This window comes from Ranitomeya variabilis, chromosome 3 (genome assembly GCF_051348905.1).
Source record: "Ranitomeya variabilis isolate aRanVar5 chromosome 3, aRanVar5.hap1, whole genome shotgun sequence".
Classification (NCBI taxonomy): domain Eukaryota; kingdom Metazoa; phylum Chordata; class Amphibia; order Anura; family Dendrobatidae; genus Ranitomeya; species Ranitomeya variabilis.
Genome location: NC_135234.1, coordinates 399,363,192 through 399,388,503, shown reverse-complemented (window position 1 = coordinate 399,388,503; position 25,312 = coordinate 399,363,192). Strand labels below are relative to the sequence as shown.

Below are 25,312 nucleotides of genomic sequence, written 5' to 3'. Positions count from 1 at the left end.
CGTGGTGCAGTGAATCATTCGGCTGATCCCGGTGGCAGATGTGCGACGTGTCTACACGCAGAGGAAGCCGGTCACATTAAAGGGGTTTTCCCACGAACAAAAGTTCATTTTAAAAATTGTCTGTATCTGACAGTGTACGGAGTATACCACATCTCCTGGGCAGGGGAGGAAGCAAAAAGACAATACTGACATTACAGCAGGGGATTCATTTTGTCAGGTAAAATATTTCACTGACTGTTTTTAAACAATATTTTACCTCACAAAATGTATCCTCTGCGACCTCCTGCTGTAATGTATTGTTTTTGCTTCCTCCCTTGCCCAGGAGCTGTGGTATGTTCTGTACACGGTCAGATACAGACACTTTTTAGGCTATGTGCACACATTGAGGAATGTCTGCAGAATTTTCCTGAGCAAAATAGGACTCCCTGCGCAGGAAATCCGCACACGTTTTTTTTTTTTCTCGTTTCTCGAATTGATAAATCTACCCATATATTTTTAGCTGATCCCATGTAAATAGAAGACACACCGCTGATTCCTAAAGGGAGAGGCTCTGGAACTGCAGCAGGAATAATGTAAGATTCCATGCCAGCCATTCATTTGTAGGTCTTACCATGAAACACATAGAAGAGCTGTGTCTAAGGCCATGTTCACACTTTGCGGGTTTTACCGCGGACCTGCAGCGTTTCTGTAGCTGCGGGTCCGCAGCAGTTTCCATTGCGTTTACATTTACATGTAAACCCTATGGAAACCGCAATCCGCTGTGCACATGCTGCGGGAAAAACCGCGCAGAAACGCAGCGGTTTACATTCCGCAGCATGTCACTTCTTTGTGCAGAATCGCATTGTTCCGCTTACTTCCCGCATGGGGCTGTGCCCACGATGCGGGAAGTAAGCGGATAATGTGCAGTTGCTACCCGGGGTGGAGGAAAGGAAACTCTCCTCCAGGCCCTGGTAACCATATTTGTGGTAAAAAAAAAAAGAATTAAAATAAAAAATAATGCTATACTCACCTGCACGCGGCCGTCCGGTCTCAGGTTTGCTGTGCGAGCAGGACCTGCGGTGACGTCGCGGTCACATGACCGTGACGTCGCGGTCACATGACCGTGACGTCACGAAGGTCCTTCTCACACAGCATCTTTGGAAACGGACCGCCGCGTGCAGCGCCGAGGAGATCGGGACGTCAGAGGGTGAGTATAAACCATTTTTTTTTTATTTTTAACATTACTATTGATTCTGCATATGCAGCATCAATAGTAAAACCAAAACCCGCAGCGGAAACCGCAAGACAAAACGTGATAAATCTGCAGGGATAGCCGCAGCGGTTTTGCCCTGCAGATTTAACAAATCCGCTGCGGGAGAACCCGCAGGGACCCGAACCTACGTGTGCACATGGCCTTAAGATCATCTCTCTGCTCTGGCTCATAGAGGAGAAGGGAGGCTCCTTTTATGACATCTATACTTTCAAATAGGGCAACCACTTTAACCCCTTCACTCCAAAGCCTGTTTTCAACTTCCTGACCAGGCCATTTTTTTCAATTCTGACCACTGTCACTTTATGAGGTCATAACTCTGAAACGCTTCAACAGATCCTGGTGATTCTGAGACTGTTTTCTCGTGACATATTGTACTTTATGATAGTGGTAAAATTTATTCGATTTGACTTGCGTTTATTTGTGAAAAAAAAACAAAAAACGGAAATTTGGCGAAAATTTTTAACATTTTGCAATTTTTAAACTTTTTGTTTTTATGCCCTTAAATTAGAGAGTCATATCATACAAAATAGTTAATAAATAACATTTAGAAAGAAGGAATATAAACCAGCTCACCCGTGATGCATAAACCAATCCTCGGGAGCACGGACCCGCTGTGTCCAGGCGTATAGAGTCCAAAAAAGAAAAGAATGTCCAGCTTCATCGAATCCGTAAAAAAGAGTTTTCTTTATTCACAAACTTTTAAGCATAGAGGATACAGACTTCAGCACAACCATATGGTTAAGAATCTCAATGCGTTTCTGGAGACTAAGCTCCCTTGTCATGATTAAGGGAGCTTAGTCTCCAGAAACGCGTTGAGATTCTTACCCTTATGGCTTGTGCTGAAGTCTGTATCCTCTATGCTTAAAAGTTTGTGAATAAAGAAAACTCTTTTTTACGGATTCGATGAAGCTGGACATTCTTTTCTTTTTTTGAATAAATAACATTACCCACATGTCTGCTTTACATTAGCACAATTTTGGAAACAACTTTTTTTGTTAGGAAGTTATAAGGGTTAAAAGTTGACCAGCGATTTCTCATTTTTACAACAAAATTTGCAAAACCATTTATTTTAGGTACAACCTCACACTTGAAGTGACTTTGAGGGGCCTATATGACAGAAAATGCCCAAGAGTGACACCATTCTAAAAACTGCACCCCTCATGGTACTCAAAACCACATTCAAAAAGTTTATTAACCCTTCAGGTGCTTCACAGGAATTTTTGGAATGTTTAAAAAAAATTGAACATTTAACTTTTTTCCACAAAATTTTTTACTTCAGATCCAATTTGCTTTATTTTACTAAGGGTAACAGGAGAAATTGGACCACAAAAGTCGTTGTACAATTTGTCCTGAGTACGCCGATACCCCATATGTGGGGGGGAACCACTGTTTGGGCGCATTACAGAGCTCGGAAGGGAAGGAGCACCATTTGACTTTTCAATGCAAAATTGGCTGGAATTGAGATCGGACACCATGTCGCGTTTGGAGAGCCACTGATGTGCCTAAACAGTGGAAATCCCCCACAAGTGACACCATTTTAGAAAGTAGACCCCCTAAGGAACTAATCTAGATGTGTGGTGAGCACTTTGAACCCCCAAGTGCTTCACAGAAGTTTATAATGAAGAGCCGTAAAAAAAACAAAATAACTTTTTTCACAAAAATGATCTTTTCGCCCCAATTTTTTTTTATTTTCCCAAGGGTAACAGGACAAATTGGACACCAAAAGTTGTTGTTCAATTTGTCCTGAGTACGCTGATACCCCGTGTGTGGGGGTAAACCACTGTTTGGGCGCATGGCAGAGCTCGGAAGGGAAGGATGTGCCATTTGACTTTTCAATGCAAAATTGGCTGGAATTGAGATCGAAACCCATGTTGCGTTTGGAGAGCCCCTGATGTACCTTAACAGTGGAAACCCCCCCACAAGTGACCCCATTTTGGAAAGAAGACCCCCTAAGGAACTTATCTAGATGTGTGGTGAGCACCAGGTGCGGACTGGGGCTGAAATTCAGCCCTGGCATTTGAGATCACACAGGCCCATGTGGTCCCCATCCCCAAGCACCAGATGGGATATATTACTAATATTACCCTGGATGGAGGAAAGGAAGATTTACTACAAGACCAATATTTCTAATGTTCCCTATGGCCTGCTGGGGTAAGTGACCGAGTCAGCAACTTTGTGCTTTGTCACACCTCTTAACAGTATGGGTGTATTGAGAACACTGATTCTGTTAACAACATAGCAGACAATGCGGCCCATGACCAGACAGGCCCTTCTGCCATTTGCCAGAATTGCCTTATGGCCAGTCCGGCCCTGGTGAGCACTTTGAACCCCCAATTGTTTCACTAAAGTTTAGAATGTAGCCATGAAAATTTTAAAAAAAATTGTTTTCCACAAAATGATCTTTTAGCCCGCAATTTTTTATTTTCACAAGGGTAACAGGAGAAATTGGACCCCAGTAGTTGTTGTCCAATTTGTCCTGAGTACGCTGATACCCCATATGTGGGGGGGGGGGGGGGAACCACCGTTTGGGCGCATGGCAGAGCTCGAAAGGGAAGGAGCGCCATTTGGAATGCAGACTTAGATGGATTGATCTGCAGGAGTCACGTTGCATTTGCAGAGCCCCTGATGTACCTAAACAGTAGAAACCCCCCACAGGTGACCCCATAATGAAAACTAGACCCCCCAAGGAACTTATCTAGATGTGTTGTCAGAACTTTGAACCCCCAAGTGTTTCACTACAGTCTATAACGCTGAGCCGTGAAAATAAAAAATCATATTTTTCCCACAAAAATGGTTTTTTAGCCCCCCAAATTCTTATTTTCCCAAGGGTAACAAGAGAAATTGGACCCCAAAAGTTGTCCAATTTGTCCTGAGTACGCTGATACCCCATATGTTGGGGTAAACCCTTGTTTGGGCGCACGGGAGAGCTCGGAAGGGAAGGAGCACTGTTTTACTTTTTCAACGCAGAATTGGCTGGAATTGAGATTGGACGCCATGTCGCGTTTGGAGAGCCCTGATGTGCCTAAACAGTGGAAACCCCCAATTATAACTGAAACCCCAACCCAAACACACCCCTAGCCCTAATCCCAACCCTAACCACACCCCTAACTCCAACACACCCCTAACCCTAATCCCAACCATAACCCTAACCACACCCCTAACCCTAACCACACCCCTAACCCTAACCACACCCCTAACCCCAACCATAAATGTAATCCAAACCCTAACCCTAACTTTAGCCCCAGCCCTAACTGTAGCCCTAATCCTAGCCCTAACGCTAACCCTAGCCTTAACCCTAATGGGAAAATGGAAATAAATAAATTTTTTAATTTTATTATTTTTCCCTAACTAAGGGGGTCATGAAGGGGGGTTTGATTTACTTTTATAGTGGGTTTTTTAGCGGATTTTTATGTTTGGCTGCTGTCACACACTAAAAGACGCCTTTTTTTGCAAAAAAATTAAAGTCTCCAAAGTTTTTGCGTCTCCACATTTTGAGAGCTATAATTTTTCCATATTTTGGTCCACAGAGTCATGCGAGGTCTTGTTTTTTGCGGGACAAGTTGACGTTTTTATTGGTAACATTTTCGGGCACGAGACATTTTTTGATTGCTTTTTATTTCGATTTTTGTGAGGCAGAATGACCAAAAACCAGCTATTCATGAATTTCTTTTGTGGGGGGCGTTTATACCGTTCCATGTTTGGTAAAATGGATAAAGCAGTTTTATTCTTCGGGTCAGAATGATTACAGCGATACCTCATTTATATCTGTTTTATGTTTTGGCACTTTTATACGATAAAAACTATTTTATAGAAAAAATTATTTTCGCATCGCTTTATTCTGAGAACTATAACTTTTTTATTTTTTCACTGATAATGCTGTATGGCGGCTCGTTTTTTGCAGGAAAAGATGACATTTTCAGCGGTACCATGGTTATTTATATCCATCTTTTTGATTGCGTGTTATTTCACTTTTTGTTCGGCGGTATGATAATAAAGCGTTGTTTTTTGCCTTTTTTTACGGTGTTTACTGAAGGGGTTAACTAGTAGGACAGTTTTATAGGTCGGGTCGTTACGGACGGGGCGAATATGTTTACTTTTATTGTTTTTTTATTATTTAAAGAAATGTATTTATGGGAACAATACTTTCTTTTTTTCTTTATTTAGGATAATTTTTTTTTTTTTTTTTTAAACATCTAAATATTTTTTTTTACATTATCACTTTGCACCAGGGGGGACCATCACTGTATAGTGACAGATCGCTGATCTGACACTTTGCAGAGCACGGTGTCAGATCAGCGATCTGACGTGCACTGCTCCAGGCTTACAGGCGCGTGCTCTGAGCAGGCGCTTGTAAGCCATCTCCCTCCAAGACCCAGAAGTAGCCCCGCGGCCATTTTGGATCCGGGGCCTGCAGGGAGGAGACGCTCGGTACAAAGTGAGCACATCACCTTGTACCGAGGGTCTCAGGGAAGCCCGCAGGGAGCACCCTCCCTGCACGATGCTTCCCTATGCCCCCAGAACACTGCGATCATGTTTGATCGCAGTGGTCCGGGGGTTAATGTGCCAGGAGCGGTCCGTGACCGCTCCTGGCACATAGTGACGAATATCAGCTGCGATAGTCAGCTGACACGCGGCCGATTGCATATGACGTCCTGTCACTGGGAATTAAGTCCCAGGTCACCTAGACGGGATAGTACGTCATGGGATTAAGGGGTTAATGCAGGGGTTCTTTTTGGGTATGAAAATTTACAGGGTGATTCCATAATTTTTTCCTCAGAATTGAGTGATTCCATAATTTTTCCCCTATGCTTGGTTAAAAAAAGTAACCATTCCTGACTACCACATTTTTTGTTCTTGATTTCTTTTAGTGTTTCTTAAAGCCAGAAAGTTGCCATTTGAAATGACTTTAGTTTTGTGCCATGTCTGTGATCTGCTTTTTTCTACAAAATTAAACAACTGAATGAACATCCTCCAAGGCCGGTGATTCCATAATTTTTGCCAGGGGTTGTAGTCAAGAACTGGCATTGTTAATTCAAATGTGGTCGGACTTTGGTGCAAACAGCTCCGATTCCAGGGCGACCCCACTCTGCTATTGATGAACAACCATCCAGCAAGTGGAGGATGCCATTTTGGAAAATCGCCGCGTAACCATTTGCCATCTAGCCCAAAATGTCAAGATTAGTGTGGGGTCGGTCTGTGGATAAAAATCATCCAATACCATCTTCACGTGCATAAGGTATCAGCTCGCTGGGTTCCCTGGCTGCTCACACCTTTCCAGAAGTAGGAACAAGTCGAATGCTCTCAGGCTCAATTGATGATGTGCCATGGAAACAAAGAGGACTTTTTCCAAAAGACTGATCACACATGATAAAAGCTGGGTCCATCACTATGATCCTAAGACTAAAGTCCAGGCGATGCAATGGAAGTATCATGACTCACCGCCTCCAAAGAAGGTACGTGCCCAACCTTCGGCAGACAAGGTCATGCTCACAGTACTTTGGGACCAGCACGGAGTAGTATTGATGGATTTCCTAGCAGAGGGTACTATGATCACTGGGGCATACTAGCTTCACTGCTGCGGAAATTGCGGGAGTCCATCAAAACCAATAGACGTGGCATGCTCACCAAAGGTGTCAGCCTTCTGCAAGATAGTGCCCCAGTTCACAACTCACATGTTGCCCAAATGGAAGCATGCTCCTGTGGCTTTGAAATTCTACCGCATTCCCCTTATTCTCTGACCTCGCACCATCAGACTTCCACCTCTTTCCAACAAGTACCGTATTTTCAGGTGTATAAGACGACTGGGCGTATAAGACGACCCCCAACTTTTCCATATAAAATATGGAATTTGGGATATGCCCGCTCTATAAGACGGGGGTCATCTTATTCGCCCAGTCATCTTATACGGCGTATGGTTCCCAGGGTCTGAAGGAGAGGAGACTCTCCTTCAGGCCCTGGTATCCATATTCATGTTAAAAATAAAGAATAAAAATAAAAAATATGTATATACTCACCCCTCCGAGAAGCCTGGCTGTCACTGCTGCAAGCGTCTGCCTCCGTTCCTAAGAATTGCAGAGCATGAAGGACCCTCGATGACGTCGTGGTCCTGTGATTGGTCCGTGACCGCTCATGTGACCGGTCACCTGACCGTGACGTCATCGAAGGTCCTTCACGCTGTGCAATTCTTAGGAACGGAGGCAGACGCTTGCAGCGGTGACAGCCAGGCTTCTCGGAGGGGTGAGTATATACATATTTTTTATTTTTATTCTTTATTTTTTACATGAATATGGATCCCAGGGCCTGAAGGAGAGTTTCCTCTCCTTCAGACCCTGGGAACATCCAGGATCGCTTCCTGCACATGCCGTACCTAGGACAATTTTTAGGGGTTAAAAAGTCATCTTATACGCCGGAAAGTCATAGTTACTCACCGATAACGGTGTTTCTCGGAGCCCATGACAGCACTACGGAGAGAGGGGATCCGCCCTTCGGGGACAGGAAACCTACAGATACATAAGGGCGGTACCTCTCCCTCGCATCAGTTGGTTTACAGAGCATCGGAGGACCTCCAGGTTAGTTTACAACAGAGAAAATACCATATTATAACATTTCTTAACAAAAAAAGGAACCCCGTGCCTAAATTGTAATATATACATTATATAAATCATATGTAATTAAAGGTGCTCACCGCACTTGTGATGGGAGGGAAATAAGCGAGTGCTGTCATGGGCTCCGAGAAACACCGTTATCGGTGAGTAACTATGACTTTCTCGGTCTCCCATGACAGCACTACGGAGAGAATTGCAGAGACTAAGCTTAGGGAGGGACCACCGCCTCAAGAACCCTTCGACCGAAGGTTAGGTCAGACGTAGAGGCTAGATTTAGTCTATAGTGTCTAAAAAAGGTTGACGGTGATGACCAGGTGGCCGCCTTACAGATCTGTTCTATTGAAACCTCTGACCTCTCAGCCCATGAGGTAGCAACTGCTCTTGTGGAGTGCGCTCTTATACCGTCCGGGATCGCATTTCCCGTAGATGAATATGCCAATGCTATTGCCTCTTTTATCCACCTTGCCAACGTGCCTTTAGATGCCCGGAATCCTTTTCTGGGACCCTGGAAACAAACAAACAGAGAGCCTTCCTTCCTATACTCCCTGGTGGAATCTAGGTATTGGACTAGGCATCTTTTGACATCTAAATTATGGAACTTCTGTTCTTTCCTATTTCTAGGGTTCGGGCAGAAGGACGGAAGGGATATCTCCTGTGACCTATGGAATTTAGACGCCACTTTTGGCAGATAGGCCGGGTCAGGTCTAAGAGTAACTCTATCATCCAATATTTTTGTAAAAGGAGGGTTAGAGGATAGGGCTTGAATATCGCTTATTCTGCGCGCCGATGTTAAGGCTACTAGAAGAATGGTTTTTAGTGACAGTGTTTTTATGGAAATCGTGTCTATAGGTTCGAATGGTGGACCAGATAATGCAGAAAGGACTAAATTTAGGTCCCATGAGGGCATCTTTTGGGTAACTACAGGTTTTGATCTTGTTACCGCTTTAACGAATCTTATTATCCATGGGTTGGCTGCTATATTCTGGTTATAGAGAGCACCCAGGGCTGCTATCTGCACCTTAAGAGTACTAACCGCTAATCCTTGTTCCAGTCCTTTTTGTAGGAACTCAAGTATCTTATTAATTGAAGGTCCGTCCTGGATTTTGACTTTGGATACAGACAAGAATTTTTTCCATGTTTTGCCATATATTTTGGTAGTAATAGGTTTTCTACATTTTAATAATGTTGCAACCAAGTTGTCTGAAAAGCCTCTTTTTATTAACAGTTCCCGTTCAAAAGCCAGGCTGTCAAATGCAAGTTCGTCTCCTGTGGGTGGAGGATCGGTCCTTGCTGTAATAGGTCTGGCAGATTCGGTAGAACCCATGGGTCTGAGACCGATAGCATCCTTAGCCAGGAAAACCATGTCCTTTTTGGCCAGAATGGGGCAATAAGGATCATCTTTGTTTTGTCCTCTCTGACCTTGCGGATGACCGCCGGAATTAGAATGGTTGGTGGAAAAGCGTAAGTTAGTTTGTGTGTCCATGGAATGAGAAAAGCATCCAGAGCCTGGGGATTCCCTTCTGGGCTTAGAGAACAAAATTTGTTTACTTTTTTGTTTTTGTGATTGGCGAACAGGTCTATTGTTGGGGTTCCCCACATTTTCGTGATCTGGTTGTAGACAGACTGATTCAGGGACCATTCGCCTTGTCTCAACTGAGTTCGACTCAGGTAATCCGCTTTCTCGTTTTTTGAACCTAGAATATGTAGTGCGGAAAGGGAAAGTAAATTCGTTTCTGCAAGGCGGAGAATTTTGGCGGAGGAATTCATCAGTGACCAAGACCTTGTTCCCCCCTGGTGATTTATGTAAGCTACTGTCACTATATTGTCCGAGAAAATTCGGACATGATGTCCTCGTATGTAGGGAAGAAACGACAGGAGAGCCTGATACACCGCCCAGAGTTCTTTTTGATTTGAGGATGCTGATAGTTCCTGAATTGACCAGTTGCCCTGAGTCACTCTGTTTCCCATGTGGGCCCCCCACCCCCTGGGACTCGCATCGGTTGTTATTACCCGAGATATTTTGGGTACCCAAGGAATCCCTTTTGAAATATTCTGGCTCTTTCCCCACCAGAGGAGGGAATGAATAACGGAGTAATTTAGAGTGACCCTGCTTTCCAAATTGTTTTTTAAAATTTCCTGCCATTCTAGTATGTGCCACTGAAGCTCCCTTGTGTGGAATTGTGCAAAGGGTATCGCCGGCAGGCATGAGGATAGAGACCCCAGTAGAGACATTGCCCTCCTTAGAGTCATGGAGGGGTTTTGCAGTGTTTGTGCTATCATGGCCAAAATTTTGTCTTTTTTGGGGCCCGGGAGCCGGCATTCTTGAACCCGGGAGTCTAACGTCAACCCTAGGAACTCCTGTACCTGAGAGGGTTCCAACTTTGATTTTTTTTATATTTATGAGCCAACCTAATTCCGTCAGAGTAGTCATTACCCGGTCTCTCTGATGTCTGCAATTTTGAGCCGAGTCGCTGGCAATAAGAAAGTCGTCCAAGTAAGGGACTATGATAATGTTCTGTTCCCTTATGTGGGCCATCATCTCCGCTACTATTTTTGTAAATATCCGCGGAGCTATAGAAATCCCGAACGGGAGGGCCCTGTACTGGAAGTTTCTTATTTTCCCTTTTATGGATACCGCCATCCTGAGAAACTTTTGAGAATTCTCGTGGATGGGCACATGGTAATATGCGTCGGTTAGATCTATCACAACCATGTAGCAATTTGGAAAGAGAATTTTTATTGTAGATTTTATTGTCTCCATTTTGAATTTGTGATTCCTTACATAATTGTTTAGGTTTCTTAAGTTTATAAATGTCCGAAAGGACCCGTCGGGTTTTGGTACTAGAAACAGAGGGGAGAAAAACCCCTCCCCCATTTCTTGAGGAGGAATCTCCTGAATTACAGCTTTCTTCAGTAGGGAGATAATCTCTTTCTCTAGTGCCGCTTGCTCTACCGACGAAGACCTCATTTTTGTTATTACATAATTTCGAGGGGGGAGGGAAAGGAAATCTATTTTTAGGCCAAATTGTATGAGTCTTAGAATCCAGGTGTTGTTGGATATTTTCTTCCAAGCAGGAAGAAATGCGGTGAGTCTTCCCCCCACCGCAGGGACAATGTCATTTGGTGGGTTTTTTGTCGCGGGAGGTGTTGCCAAAGAGGTAGCCTCTATCTCGCCTTCTACCTTCTTCCCATTTATTTTGGTCTCTAGGAGGTCTTCGACGAAAAAATTTTCTATTCCGAAAGGACTGTTTAAATGGGGCTGGTCCCAGATTTGGAAACCCCTTCTTTTTGTCTCCCGCTTTCTGGAGGATGTCATCCAAGGTTTCCCCGAATAAGAAGTTTCCCTCGCATGGAATAGAACACAGCTTTAATTTGGTTTGGAGATCCCCTGGCCAGCTTTTAAGCCATAGGGTCCTTCTGGCCGCATTGGAGAGAGCAGCGGCCTTGGATGTTAGACGTACTGAGTCCGCTGAGGAGTCTGCTAGAAAAGCTGCTGCTGCTCTAATTGCAGGAATTGAGTCTAACAATTTACTTCTGGGTGATCCGTCCTTGATCTGGCTTTCCAGCTGGTCAACCCACACCATCAAAGACCTGGAGGTGCAGGTCGCTGCGACTGCAGGTCTCAGGCTACCTCCAGCCGATTCCCAAGCCCCTTTGAGAAAGGTATCTGCTTTTTTGTCTAAGGGGTCTTTGAGGGTACCCATATCCTCAAATGGGAGCGCGAATTTTTTTGAAGCTTTAGCTACTGCTACGTCCAATTTGGGTGCCTTGTCCCAAGAAGTGGACGCCTCATCATCGAAGGGATACTTTCTTTTCAGCGAGGGTACTGAAGAATTTCTCCTGTCCGGTTTCTCCCATTCTTTTTTGATTAGTGTCTGGACATTGGAGTTTAATGGAAAAGCTCTCCGCTTTTTTTGTGTCAGACCTCCGAACATAATGTCTTGAGCCGTTTTATCGGGTCTGGGATCCTCAACCCCCATGGTGGCCCTGACGGCTTTAACCAAAGCGTCCACTTCCTCTAATGGGAAGCAGTGACGGCCCGAATCTTCGTCAGAGGAAGATAGGGAGGATTTGGAATCATCAGAGTCCGCATCCTCAGATGAGGATCGGACAGAGTGAGTATATACCGTCTCCTTCACCTTTTCCTTCCCTTTTTTGGAGGATAATAGGGCATTCTGAACTTCCGATCTAATTATGGTTTTAAGTTCGGAAGCGAAGTCAGGGGTTTCTTCACATAACAAACGCTGGATACAAGATTTACAAAGCTTTTTTCCCCAGGTTGCCGGCAAAGCTTTGTTACATGTGGGGCAAACTCTATTTTTCTTTTTCTCCAGGCTCTTCTTACCCTAGTAAGGGAGAAGAGGGAGCCCTATTATAGGAAATGTGTACTTTCACGGAGATCACTCACCATTCAGATGTGGAGGCAGGTACCGGTTCTGGAGGAGGGCCGGGATCTGGAAGTGAAGCCTCTTGAGGAGGAGAGTTAGTACTTGCAGCAGATCTGCTGCGCTGTGTGGATCGACTGCTTGATCCACTTCTGGAGCTCTTTGGGTCATTTTTCTTATGATGCTGCTGCCTTGGCTGCAGCTGCTGTGAATCGCTGTCCTCCATAGTGAAAGGGAGATGGTGCACACATGATTGTCGCACTATCTCCCTTTTTAAATCCGGCGCCAGCTCCGGCGTTTTCCGTCACTTCCGGTCCTGCACACATCCCTGGGAGAGGAGACCTTGCCGCGCATGCGCGCGGGGATGACCCGGAAGTTGATGCCGCATTTCCGGAGCGGCGGCCATCTTACTACACCCGGCCCGTGCAGCAGCCGGCACAGGAGCTCCGGGTGACCAGCGCCCCTTCGTCCGTCGGAGTCTGGCGGCGGCCTCTCCCCCGCTCACCCTGAAAACCCCATCGGTCTCAGCGGTGGCGGCTTCGGGTGCCGGACCAGCCGCGGCAGGAGCCTCCTCGCTGCCAGAACTCGACTGTCCGGTCCCGGTCCGTGGATACGACGTCTTCCTTGCAGGTACCGCCGAAAGGAGGTTCCCCGTTCAGGGACAGGAAACCAACTGATGCGAGGGAGAGGTACCGCCCTTATGTATCTGTAGGTTTCCTGTCCCCGAAGGGCGGATCCCCTCTCTCCGTAGTGCTGTCATGGGAGACCGAGAAAATACGGTAAGTTATTTGTTAAGCATTTTCCAGATGATGAGACTCTGATTTCCGAAGTCACAACTTGGCTTTTGGAGCAACCTGTCGACTTCTTCAAGCGAGGTGTTCACAGTTGCTTAAAGAGATGGGAGAAGTGTGTGTCCCTAGGTGGCACCTATGTAGAGAAGGACTAATAACGGTGCCAAGTTTCATTGCTCTCAGTCCACAGGGAGTGGGTCAGGGGAATCTTTAATGAATGCCCCTTGTATCTGCACAAACTGTTGTCTTCCGGAAACGTTAAATGGAAGTTACATTTCCATTATGAAGGGGGTTTTTTTGGAGAGTTTTTGAGCTGCATATTTTCTGAGCCAAATCGCAGTGTCTTATAGTTCCAGTAAATGTCATGTCCTCTGCGCTTATTATTATTTCAGTCTCATTCATACATTCATGTTTCACATAGGTGTTGTATGTTTTTTTTCACGTATACCACACATGCCAGTTATAATCTGTGGTGCTCTTCACATGCCTGTTTCTTCATGGATCGCGTGTCCATGCAAAGCTCACAGAGACATGTCTGTTTCTTCCCGGCAGCACGATGACAAGCGCCAATACAAATCCATGCATCTGTGAACATGTACAGCACATGGATTTAACATGACACAGTATAGGAGAAGCTTTGTAAGTTATTTATCCGTTCGTGAAAAAAACAGTGACACGGACCACACACCAATGACACGACACCATTTTTACATGTACGTGTTTAAACACGGGCGTCTGAAGGAGTCACTATGCACTGTAAACTGAGCCGCGGTGTGTGCTTGAAATCCGCAATATGTCAATTTCTGTTGGAAGTACCCTGAGTTTATTGCGCTTCTGTAGTGGAAAGGCACAATTGAAAACACATTACTATCATTAAAGTTTAGTCAAAGCCAAATATCAGGAAGTATCAAAAACAAAAGAAGCTTAACTTGAAATATGATACAAAAAGACAAAAATTGCCCACGATCTAGAAATAGCAGCCTGTTGGATACAGTGTATTTTTGCTCCATCCAATGCTGCGTTCTAATCACGCAGTTAAATCTGCATGTGTTCACTGAACCCTGCGGATTTACCGCACCTAATGAATGGCTATGGGTGAGTCTCTGCTGCAGATAACTGACATGCTGCGGCTCGTATACCCGCACTGCAGATGAGTTTATGCAGCGGTAAATAGAAGCACATACCCTAAGGCTAACTTCACACTGGGAGTTTTTTGCAGCGTTGTTTTTCTAATGCAACTTTTCAGCTGTGTTTTACAGTACCAGCAAAGTCTATTAGATTTCAGAAATCTCATGCACACGGGTTTTCTTTCTATCATCAGTATTTTGTGATTTGCATGGCTTTTGCACAATAGAGCATGTCACTTCTTTTGCCATTTTTTCAGTGTTTTTCACCAATTCAAATTATAAATGGGTAGTGGAAAACACTGAAAAAATGCACCAAAAGCACAGGTATCAAGTGTTGCTCCATTTTTTGTGCCAAAACCTGATTCTGTAGAACAGGACTTTTTTTTTCCGGACACTAAACTATCAGCACACACAAGAGACAAATCTAACATGCCAAAACCTCAGCAAAAAATGCACAAAAAAAACAGAAGAAAATCCATGCTTTTTTTTCCCGCTGCTTCTTTCCTGCCTACAGGTTTTGCAGCAGAAAAAAATGCTGAAATAAATGCCTAGTGTGAACTTACCCTAATTGGTGCAGATAACCTGAATCATCGAAAACTCACCAAATATTCACATAAGTGAAGTAGTAAAAAAACAAGCAAAGAGATCCCCATATTCAGCTGCAAATTCCTGGGGGTCTTGAGCAGATAAAAATACACAAAACATCAAAAGCCATGTTCATACATTGCGTTTGTGCAGCGTTTTATTTTTTGCTGCCTTTTTTTCCACATTTTCAGCTGTGTTTTACAGTACCAGCAACGTCTGAGATTTCAGAAATCTCATGAACACACATTGGTTTTATTTTCCTGACCGATTTGGAAAGCTGTTGGGTTTTTTAAAACTGCAGCAAGTTCCTTCTTTCAGTGTCTTTGCAGCATTTTTTCATCCATAGGAAACAATGGATAAGTGCAAAAACGCAGCAAAAAAGCAGGTATCAGTTTTTGTTGCGTTTTTCGTGCTAAAAGGAAGTTAAATCAGGCTTTTTGTTTGTTAGGGCAACTAAACTTTATCAACATGCACAAGAAAGTGCAAAAACGCAGCAATAAAAAATTCAGCAAAACCTACTTTTAGTTGAGATGAATCTGTGCTGCACTTTATGCACATGCTCAGTAGTGAGGCAGTGCTGTGGAGTCAGAGTCAGTGGTGTGGCTTACTGACTCCACAGCCATGCTTAACCCTTTCCCGACCTTTGACGCATACGCTGCGTCATGAAAGTCGGTGCCAATCCGACCTGTGACGCAGCATATGCGTCATGGAGGGATCGCGTCCCTGCAGATCGGGTGAAAGGGTTAACTCCAATTTCACCCGACCTGCATGGACAGGGGGAGTGGTGCTTCAGCCCAGGGGGGGTGGCTTCACCCCCTCGTGGCTACGATCGCTCTGATTGGCTGTTGAAAGTGAAACTGCCAATCAGAGCGATTTGTAATATTTCACCCAAAAAAACGGTGAAATATTACAATCCAGCCATGGCCGATGCTGCAATACCATCGGCCATGGCTGGAAAACCTAATCTGTGCCCCCCCCCCACACCCACCGATCTCCTCCCCAGTCCTCCGTTATGTGGTCCGCCCCCCTAAGTCGTCCTGTCCGCTCCCCCCGTCGTCCTGTCCGCTCCCCCTGTGCTCCGGTCCCCCCCCCCCCCCGTGATCCGATCACCCCCCCTAATACTTACCGGGCCTCCCGGTGTCGGTCCGTCTTCTCCATGGGCGCCGCCATCTTCCAAAATGGCGGGCGCATGCGCAGTGCGCCCGCCGAATCTGCCGGCCGGCAGATTCGTTTCAGATATATTTTGATCACTGCGATATAGCCTATCACAGTGATCAAAATAAAAAAAAATAGTAAATGACCCCCCCTTTATCACCCCCATAGGTAGGGACAATAATAAAAATAAATAAAATATTTTTTTTTCTTTTTCTACTAGGGTTAGGGTTAGAAATAGGGTTAGAACTAGGGTTAGGGTTAGGGTTATGGCATGTGCACACAGTGCGGATTTGGCTGCGGATCGGCCGCTGCGAATTCGTAGCAGTTTTCCATCAGGTTTACAGTACCATGTACACCTATGGAAAACCAAATCCGCTGTGCCCATGGTGCGGAAAATACCGTGCGGAAACGCTGTGTTGTATTTTCCGCAGCATGTTAATTTTGTGCAGATTCCGCAGCGTTTTACACCTGTTCCTCAATAGGAATCCGCAGGTGAAATCCGCACATTTTTCAAAAATGGTGCGGAAAATCTCACACGAATCCGCAAAGTGGGCACATAGCCTTAGGGTTAGGGTTGGAATTAGGGCTAGGGTTGGAAATAGGGTTAAGATTAGGCTTGTGGTTAGGGTTAAGGATAGGGTTAGGGGTGTTTTGGGGTTACAGTTGTGGTTAGGGTTGGGATTAGGGTTAGGGTTGGGATTAGGGTTAGGATTAGGGTTAGGGTTGGGATTAGGGTTACGGGTGTGTTGGGGTTAGGGGTGTGTTGGGGTTAGGGTTGTGATTAGAGTTATGGCTACAGTTGGGATTAGGGTTAGGGGTGTGTTGGGGTTAGTGTTGAAGTTAGAATTGAGGGGTTTCCACTGTTTAGGCACATCAGGGGTCTCCAAACGCAACATGGCGCCACCATTGATTCCAGCCAATCTTGCGTTCAAAAAGTCAAATGGTGCTCCCTCCCTTCCAAGCCCCGACGTGCGCCCAAACAGTGGTTTACCCCCACATATGGGGTATTCAGCATACTCACAACAAACTGGGCAACAAATATTGGGGTCCAATTTCTCCTGTTACCCTTGTGAAAATAAAAAATTGCTTGCTAAAACATCTTTTTTGAGGACAGAAAAATGTTTTTTTATTTTCACGGCTCTGCGTTGTAAACTTCTGTGAAGCACTTGGGGGTTGAACGTGCTCACCACACATCTAGATAAGTTCCCTTGGGGGTCTAGTTTCCAAAGTGGGGTCACTTGTGGGTAGTTCCTACTGTTTAGGCACATCAGGGGCTCTGCAAACGCAACGTGACGCCCGCAGAGCATTCCATCAAAGTCTGCATTTCAAAACGTCACTACTTCCCTTCCGAACCCCGACGTGTGCCAAAACAGTGGTTTACCCCCACATATGGGGTATCAGCGTACTCAGGAGAAACTGGACAACAACTTTTGGGGTCCAATTTCTCCTGTTACCGTTGGGAAAATAAAAAATTGTGGGCTAAAAAATCATTTTTGAGAAAAGAAAAATTATTTTTTATTTTCATGGCTCTGCGTTATAAACTTCTGTGAAGCACTTGGGGGTTCAAAGTGCTCACCACACATCTAGATTAGTTCCTTGGGAGGTCTAGTTTCCAAAATGGGGTCACTTGTGCGGGAGCTCCAATGTTTAGGCACACAGGGGCTCTCCAAACGCGACATGGTGTCCGCTAATGATTGAAGCTAATTTTCCATTCAAAAAGCCAAATGGCGTGCCTTCCCTTCCGAGCCCTGCCGTGCGCCCAAACAGTGGTTTACCCCCACATATGGGGTATCATCGTACTCAGGACAAACTGGACAACAACATTTGGGGTCCAATTTCTCCTATTACCCTTGGGAAAATAAAAAATTCCGGGCTAAAAATCATTTTTGAGGAAAGAAAAATAATTTTTTATTTTCATGGCTCTGCGTTATAAACTTCTGTGAAGCACCTGGGGGTTTTAAATGCTCACTATGCATCTAGATAAGTTCCTTGGGGGGTCTAGTTTCCAAAATGGGGTCACTTGTAGGGGAGCTCCAATGTTTAGGCACACAGGGGCTCTCCAAACGCGACATGGTGTCCGCTAACGATTGGAGCTAATTTTCCATTCAAAAAGTTAATGGCGCGCCTTCCCTTCCGAGCCTTGCTGTGCACCCAAACAGTGGTTTACCCCCACATGTGAGGTATCGGTGTACTCAGGAGAAATTGTCCAACAAATTTTAGGATCCATTTTATCCTGTTGCCCATGTGAAAATGAAAAAATTAAGGCTAAAATAATTTTTTTGTGAAAAAAAAAGTACTTTTTCATTTTTACGGATCAATTTGTGAAGCACCTGGGGGTTTAAAGTGCTCACTATGCTTCTAGATAAGTTCCTTGGGGGGTCTAGTTTCCAAAATGGGGTCACTTGTGGGGAGCTCCAATGTTTAGGCACACGGGGGCTCTCCAAAGGCGACATGGTGTCCGCTAAAGATTGGAGCCAATTTTTCATTCAAAAAGTCAAATGGCGCTCCTTCCCTTCCGAGCCCTGCCGTGCGCCCAAACAGTGGTTTACCCCCACATATGAGGTATCAGCGTACTCAGGACAAATTGGACAACAACGTTCGTGGTCCAGTTTCTCCTTTCACCCTTGGGAAAGTAAAAAAATTGTTGCGAAAAGATCATTTTTGTGACTAAAAAGTTAAATGTTAATTTTTTCCTTCCATGTTGCTTCTGCTGCTGTGAAACACCTGAAGGGTTAATAAACTTCTTGAATGTGGTTTTGAGCACCTTGAGGGGTGCAGTTTTTAGAATGGTGTCACTTTTGGGTATTTTCAGCCATATAGAACCCTCAAACTGACTTCAAATGTGAGGTGGTCCCTAAAAAAAATGGTTTTGTAAATTTTGTTGTAAAAATGAAAAATCACTGGTCAAATTTTAACCCTTATAACTTCCTAGCAAAAAAAAAAAAATTGTTTCCAAAATTGTGCTGATGTAAAGTAGACATGTGGGAAATGTTATTTATTAACTATTTTGTGTCACATAACTCTCTGGTTTAACAGAATAAAAATTAAAAATGTGAAAATTGCAAAATTTTCAAAATTTTCGCCAAATTTCCATTTTTTTCACAAATAAACTCAGAAATTATCGACCTAAATTTACCACTAACATGAAGCCCAATATGTCACGAAAAAACAATCTCAGAACCGCTAGGATCCGTTGAAGCATTCCTGAGTTATTACCTCATAAAGGGACACTGGTCAGAATTGCAAAAAATGGCAAGGTCATTAAGGTCAAAATAGGCTGGGTCATGAAGGGGTTAAAATGCAGCTTAAAACTTGCTTTAAAAAAAAAAAAAAAAAAAAAACGCTGCAAAAATGCAACTTGTGAACATATAAATCATCCCAAATAAAAAGTGCAAAAAAAAGACAGCGTATAAAATTATTTTTATTGAAAATATTATGCGGTAAAAAAACAATGTATAATCACAAACTATAGCTGATAAAAAATGAGCACAATATAATGGTATAATGGGACACTACCAAAAATATCAAAAAAATTATATATTAACCTCCACACCCATCTGATATATCCCAGCACTATTCAATAATTTGCACAAAATAAAAAAGTATTATTAAAAATTCATATTTCCATTGACAGGGAAAGAGCCTTCTAAGGCTATGTGCACATGTAGGAGGGGTCCTCTGCGGGTTCTCACGATAAATCTGCAGGGCAAAACCGCTGCGGTTATCCCTGCAGATTTATTGCGGTTTGTCTTGCGGTTTCCACTGCGGGTTTACTCCTGCACTTGTTTTACTATTGATGCGGCATATGCAGCATCAATAGTAATGTTAAAAATAATTAAAAAATGGTTATACTCACCCTCCGACGTCCGGTCTCTTCGGCGCTGCACGCAGCGGTCCGGTTCCAAAGATGCTATGCGAGAAGGACCTTCGTGACGTAACGGTCATGTGACCGCGACGTCATCGCAGGTCCTGCTCGCCTAGCAACCCCGGACGGCTGCGTGCAGCGCTGAGAGGTGAGTATATCATCATTTTTTATTTTAATTCTTTTTTTTTTTTTTACACAAATATGGTTCCCAGGGCCTGGAGGAGAGTCTCCTCTCCTCCACCCCGGGTACCATCCACACATGATCCGCTTACTTCCCGCATGGTGGGCATAGCCCCACGCGGGAAGTAAGCGGATCAATGCATTCCTATGTGTGCAGAATCGCCGCGATTCCGCACAAAGAAGTGACATGCTGCGGATTGTAAACCGCTGCGTTGCGGCAAGGTTTTTCCGCAGCATGTGCACAGCGTTTTCGGTTTCCATAGGTTTACATGTAACTGTAAACACAATGGAAACTGCTGCGGACCCGCAGCTACAGAAACGCTGCGGATCTGCAGCAAAATCCGCAATGTGTGCACATACCCTAACAAATTAAGCGTCATTTGCCGATTATTTACTGGTGTAAATGCATTATAACAATGGCCCAACTTTTTAGACATGGAAGGTCAATACAGGTTAAGATCTCACACACATCAGTATTTGCTCATTATTTTGCATCAGTGTTTCTATGCCAAAACCAGGAGTGGAAGTTAGTGTCGCAACTGGCGAATCCCCGCAGTAGTGTGTGCCCTGGGGGGATTCATAAGTCTGCAGTCACACAGAGTGACTGCAGACTCACACCGGACAACCCCTTTAAGAGCTTCAGCACAGGAGAGTATAAATCGGACAAATACTATCCTATTTATTGGCCAGCACACCGACCCTTGTTATTTAATGAGGCAGTGCAGATGGCTAACTTTTCTCACTGACAGTATCTGTGGGGAAAAAATGCTGCAGTTTGACTCCAAGGTACACAGCAAAGATATTACAAAGACCCTGATCCAGTGGCCATGTTGGTAGCCCTTGGCAGCTGGACCAAAGCCCTGCAAGCCTCCTACCTACTAGCACTTCTTCTGATTTTCAGGCCACTCAATCTCATTATATTGTGGCTAAATTGTAGTCTGGCGATCTGAATCCTTCAGTATGTGTTAAAGTGGTCCCAAACTGCTGACTTTAGTGGGAGCATCCATCCATCCCTGTGTATGAGGCCTCCCAGCTCTCTGCCTACATATGATACCAGGCACAAAAAGACGCATTGCAGATAGTGAAATACAACAACCTTTTTCCCTCCAGAACATAAGCTGCCATAAGACGTGTCTGGCAGAAGCCCCTTTTTTCACTCGTCCTATTAAAAATGGCAGAAATGAGTGTCCGGCTGATGACTAGCCAGGGTGCAAGGTCATCGTATCCAATCCATAGGGGTCTGACTACTGACACCCGCAGTGATCAGCTGATGCTTAGTGGGGTAGCCTCTGTATGACGCCTGAACACTACTCCACATAGTGGTCATCCGCAGTACTGCGGCTCAGATCACATCCACTTCAATGGCAGCCGAGACGTACAAGACATGACTGTCCACAATAATCACCAACAGGAAGCCTTAGAAAACATTACAATATGTGTGAAGAGGAGAGGGCACAGGCAACTACCGCACCGTGTGAGCCTACATCAGTGTCACAGCATGGATAGCACACGCTCTACACATAGCCATGGGAGGACAGTGCTTTATAGCACAGCCATGAGGCAGGCATGTGAAGGCGCCATGTCTCCGGTCACCTGCATAGAGTCCGCGCTGATCACCTCCCCTCCGAGCCTCCGGCCTAGCTGAAGAGCCAGCTTGGACTTCCCGGTTCCAGTGGCCCCTAGAATCACTACGAGAGGTAGAGAACGTCTCACACTGTGCGCCGCCATCTTCCCGCCGTCACACACAGCCCACAGCCGAGAGTAAGCCACGCCCCTAACAACCAGCTGGCCCCTAACAACCAGCTGGCCCCTAGCGACGCAGCCTAACAAAGCCGCTCGCGCCCAGAAGACACTTCCTGACAGTGACAGGGGCGACGACTCTTGTGATATCCCTCAGGAAACACGATTTTAGAGAGAAATACTGTGCCTCGCTCTGTGGTAGCAAAACTGGATCCTAAAAATGGCAACAACCATTCATCATAGTCAGCAGTATAGGGTGGTAGATGGAAGAGAGCATCAGGTTGCAGAAACATGATGGAACTGAGGCAAACCTGTGATGGGGGCATAAGGCTACGGTGACATTTGTGATGGAGGCTCCATCCAGAGCCACGGCTACAGACAACTGGTCCTGCCGATTCCCCGGACTCACCCGGAGCCTCCTTACAGAGGTTGTCCACTACTTTTACATTAGTGGCCTGTCCTTAGGCTAGGTCATCAATGTCTGATCAGTTGGGACCCGGCACCCCGGCCAATCAGCTGCTATTGGTGGCCGCCAGCCAGAAGTACTTGCGGAGCTGGCCTTCTACCTGTAGTGGCTGCCGCGGGCTACTACACATCCACCTCCTATACAAATCAATAGAAGGCGGATGTCAGTACAAGCCCCAGCCATCTCCACAAGTAAGTACTTCTGGGCAGCAGCCACCAATAACAGCTGATCGGCCGGGGTGCCAACCGATCAGACATTGATGACCTATCCTAAGGGTAGGCCACCAATGTAAAAGTAGTGGACAAACTCTGTAAAGTGGTATTCCCATTTCCAAGATCCTTTCCCAATATGTAGTAGAAGTAGTAATAATAATAATATTCGAAAATACCTCCAATTAGAAATGTAGTATGGTTTTTCTGATTTGCTACATCTCTCCTCATGTGCAGGCATTGCAGGACCTTAGGTTTCCATGGTTACAACCACTAGCAACTAGCTAACTGCCACTATATCAGTAGTCATAGTCATGGATACCTAAGATTCTGCAATGCCTGCACATGAGGAAAGAGAACGAATCAGTAAAAACTATACTACCTTTCTAATTAGAGGTATTTGCTAATATTATTATTACACCTACTACATACTGAGATAGGATCTTCAAGATGGGAATACCCCTTTAAGGCCGGTTTCAGATGGCCATATTAGAAAATGTGCCTGTCGTGTCCGCTAATTGCAGACATGGCTCAGTGTGCAGATCTATATGCATCTTCGCATTGCAGGCGGGTGCAGAATCTGCCTTTCATTGCATGCATTAGTCTGGTCCGTGAAATGGACCAAAGTGTTGCATGCTGGAAATTTCTCCACCCCTTCGGTCTGCATTGAAAATTGGCCAGGAATACTGGCTATAATAAAGCTGTGTGACCGATTATACGTTACTCTGAAAAAGGCCTAAGAAAAAGGAGACCTCTCGGACTTTTGGAACAGTTGGCAAATCTGCCAAAACCTCCTGGAGAGTACTGGTTAGGCCTCTGTCACACTGTGTGTCCGGTACGTGTGGCGACAGTTTTCACACGTACCGGAGACACACACAGAGACCCATTCAAGTGAAGGAGTCTGTGCACATGTCAGTGTGTTTCCACGCACCATGTGTCCATTCGCAAAAGACGTTGACATGTCCATTTTTTAACAGCAGCACGATCAGCAAAATGTCCCATACACGTGTACACTGATGACATATGAATGACATCTGTGTCTCATCAGTGTGACACATACCGGCGCCTGTGAATCAGTGGTACTGTTCATGCTGTTCTCCAGCTCCAGCTGCTGAAGACAGCTCTCATCATTCTCCCCTGCTCGCACTGCAATCATTGCTAACGCTGCGATCAGTGCTAGCAGGGGAGAATGTTGAGAGTTGTATTCCGCTGATAACAGCAAGAGCAGGTGGCAGCTGATGAGAGTATTCAGCAGCTTCACCTGCACTATAAATATATACTATATATATATTTATTTCTTTTTTAAATGCCGTGGGATCCCCTGTATTTTTGATAAATACTGGCAGCTGCGGGCTGCAACCCTCAGCTGTCAGCTTTAGCAAGGCTGGTTATCTAGAACAAATAGGTCCCCACGCCATATTTTTTAATTATTTAAATAAATAATTTTAAAAAACAGCGTGGGGTCCCCCCTCATTTTTGACAACCAGCCTTGCTAAAGCTGACAGCTGGGGGCTGGTATTCTCAGGCTGGTAAGGGGCCATTGATAGCCAGCCTAAAAAAAGCAGCCCACAGTTGGCCAGAAAAGGCACATCTATTAGTGTTGAGGGAGGATCTAAATTGATCCTTCACGGTTAACTCAGTGATTTCCAAATTAATCTACAGGGCGTTGCCGGCAACTGAAAATGACCAGACGGAGACGTGTGCCTCTGTATGGGGGATCGAGCAGATCTCTGGCCCCCGTTTATTGTGTATGAGTTTTCATAGTCATAGAAATTATACTTCAACCAATCAGCATAAGAACACGCTCACAGTTCTTAACCTATAAGAATGCAGGAAAAACTTAACCCATGAGGATACAGGAAAAATGGAAACTACAGATATGGTCATGTCTTTTTGGCATAGTATGTGTTTTTCTAACAGATGCCTTAGTCTTGTATAGTGATACACCCCCGAATCTATTATCTGGCTCGAGTCAGAAGACTCAAGGTCTTTATACCAATTATGAACCATAGCCTAGTTGCATACCAGGCTTGTGAACAACAAGATAAAATTACTTCATGGCAGCTGTAACCTTTTACCTAATGAAATAACAGAGTTTATCTTTAAGCAACAAGAAAATGGAGTCAAAAACACAAAATGGAGAATCTAGCACAAAATGGAGAACCTTTCATAATTTGTTCCTTCACATTAGATGCGCCAATTCTGGCGCTTTGCCCTGGCTCCTCCCACTTGCCCTGTGGCGGTGGAAAGTGGGGTTCATATCTGCAGGGTTGATGTCACCTTTGTATTGTCTGGTGACATCAAGACACCTATCCATTACTATGCCATCACATCATACAACGTTTCAGCCAAACACGGCCTTTGTCAAGTATGCAACATGGTTCAAATGGCCACCTTAAATAGTGTGGAGCCAGAACAGGCACCAATCACCATCAAGGGGCGGCCTTTATTCAATCATTTAAAAGAGCAAAAAAATACATATGCAACCTAACTAAACCTTAAAATACAGACAATATACAAACAGTGGATTATGTGACATATAGAAAATATATACAGTATCCAAGAAGTATGTAACTCCTAAAGAAGTGCTCCAATCGTAGCGTAGCTGTTTGATTGTCATGGTAACATTCCACCAATCAGCTGTTCTATATTCGTAAACAGACGTCTCATCCAATCCCAGGAAGTCTTCATATTGGCGCTTCAGCCCATAACAGCCAATCACCCCATGTATAACAACATGTATCAACAAAGCTATATTCGCTGGTCAGAGACCGCCAGAGCGTGCGCATAAGGCCATGTTCACACTTTGCGGCGTCCCTCTGCGGGTTCTCCCGCAGCGGATTTGATAAATCTGCAGCGCAAAACCGCTGCGGTTATCCCTGCAGATTTATCGCGGTTTGTTCCGCGGTTTCCGCTGCGGGTTTCCGCCTATACTATTGATGCTGCATATGC

General features: G+C 44.8%; 1 protein-coding gene across 1 annotated transcript in view; it reads right to left on the bottom strand.

Annotated features, from left to right (window-relative positions):
- TRIT1 (tRNA isopentenyltransferase 1) overlaps positions 1-21,740 on the bottom strand; it is a 44,979-nt gene extending 23,239 nt beyond the window's left edge. Inside the window, exon 1 of the mRNA XM_077296164.1 lies at positions 21,539-21,740. Coding sequence (XP_077152279.1) covers positions 21,539-21,673 — 135 coding nt within the window. The 5' untranslated portion in view covers positions 21,674-21,740. The remainder of the gene's footprint in view (positions 1-21,538) is intronic.
- Positions 21,741-25,312: the final 3,572 nt, after the last annotated feature.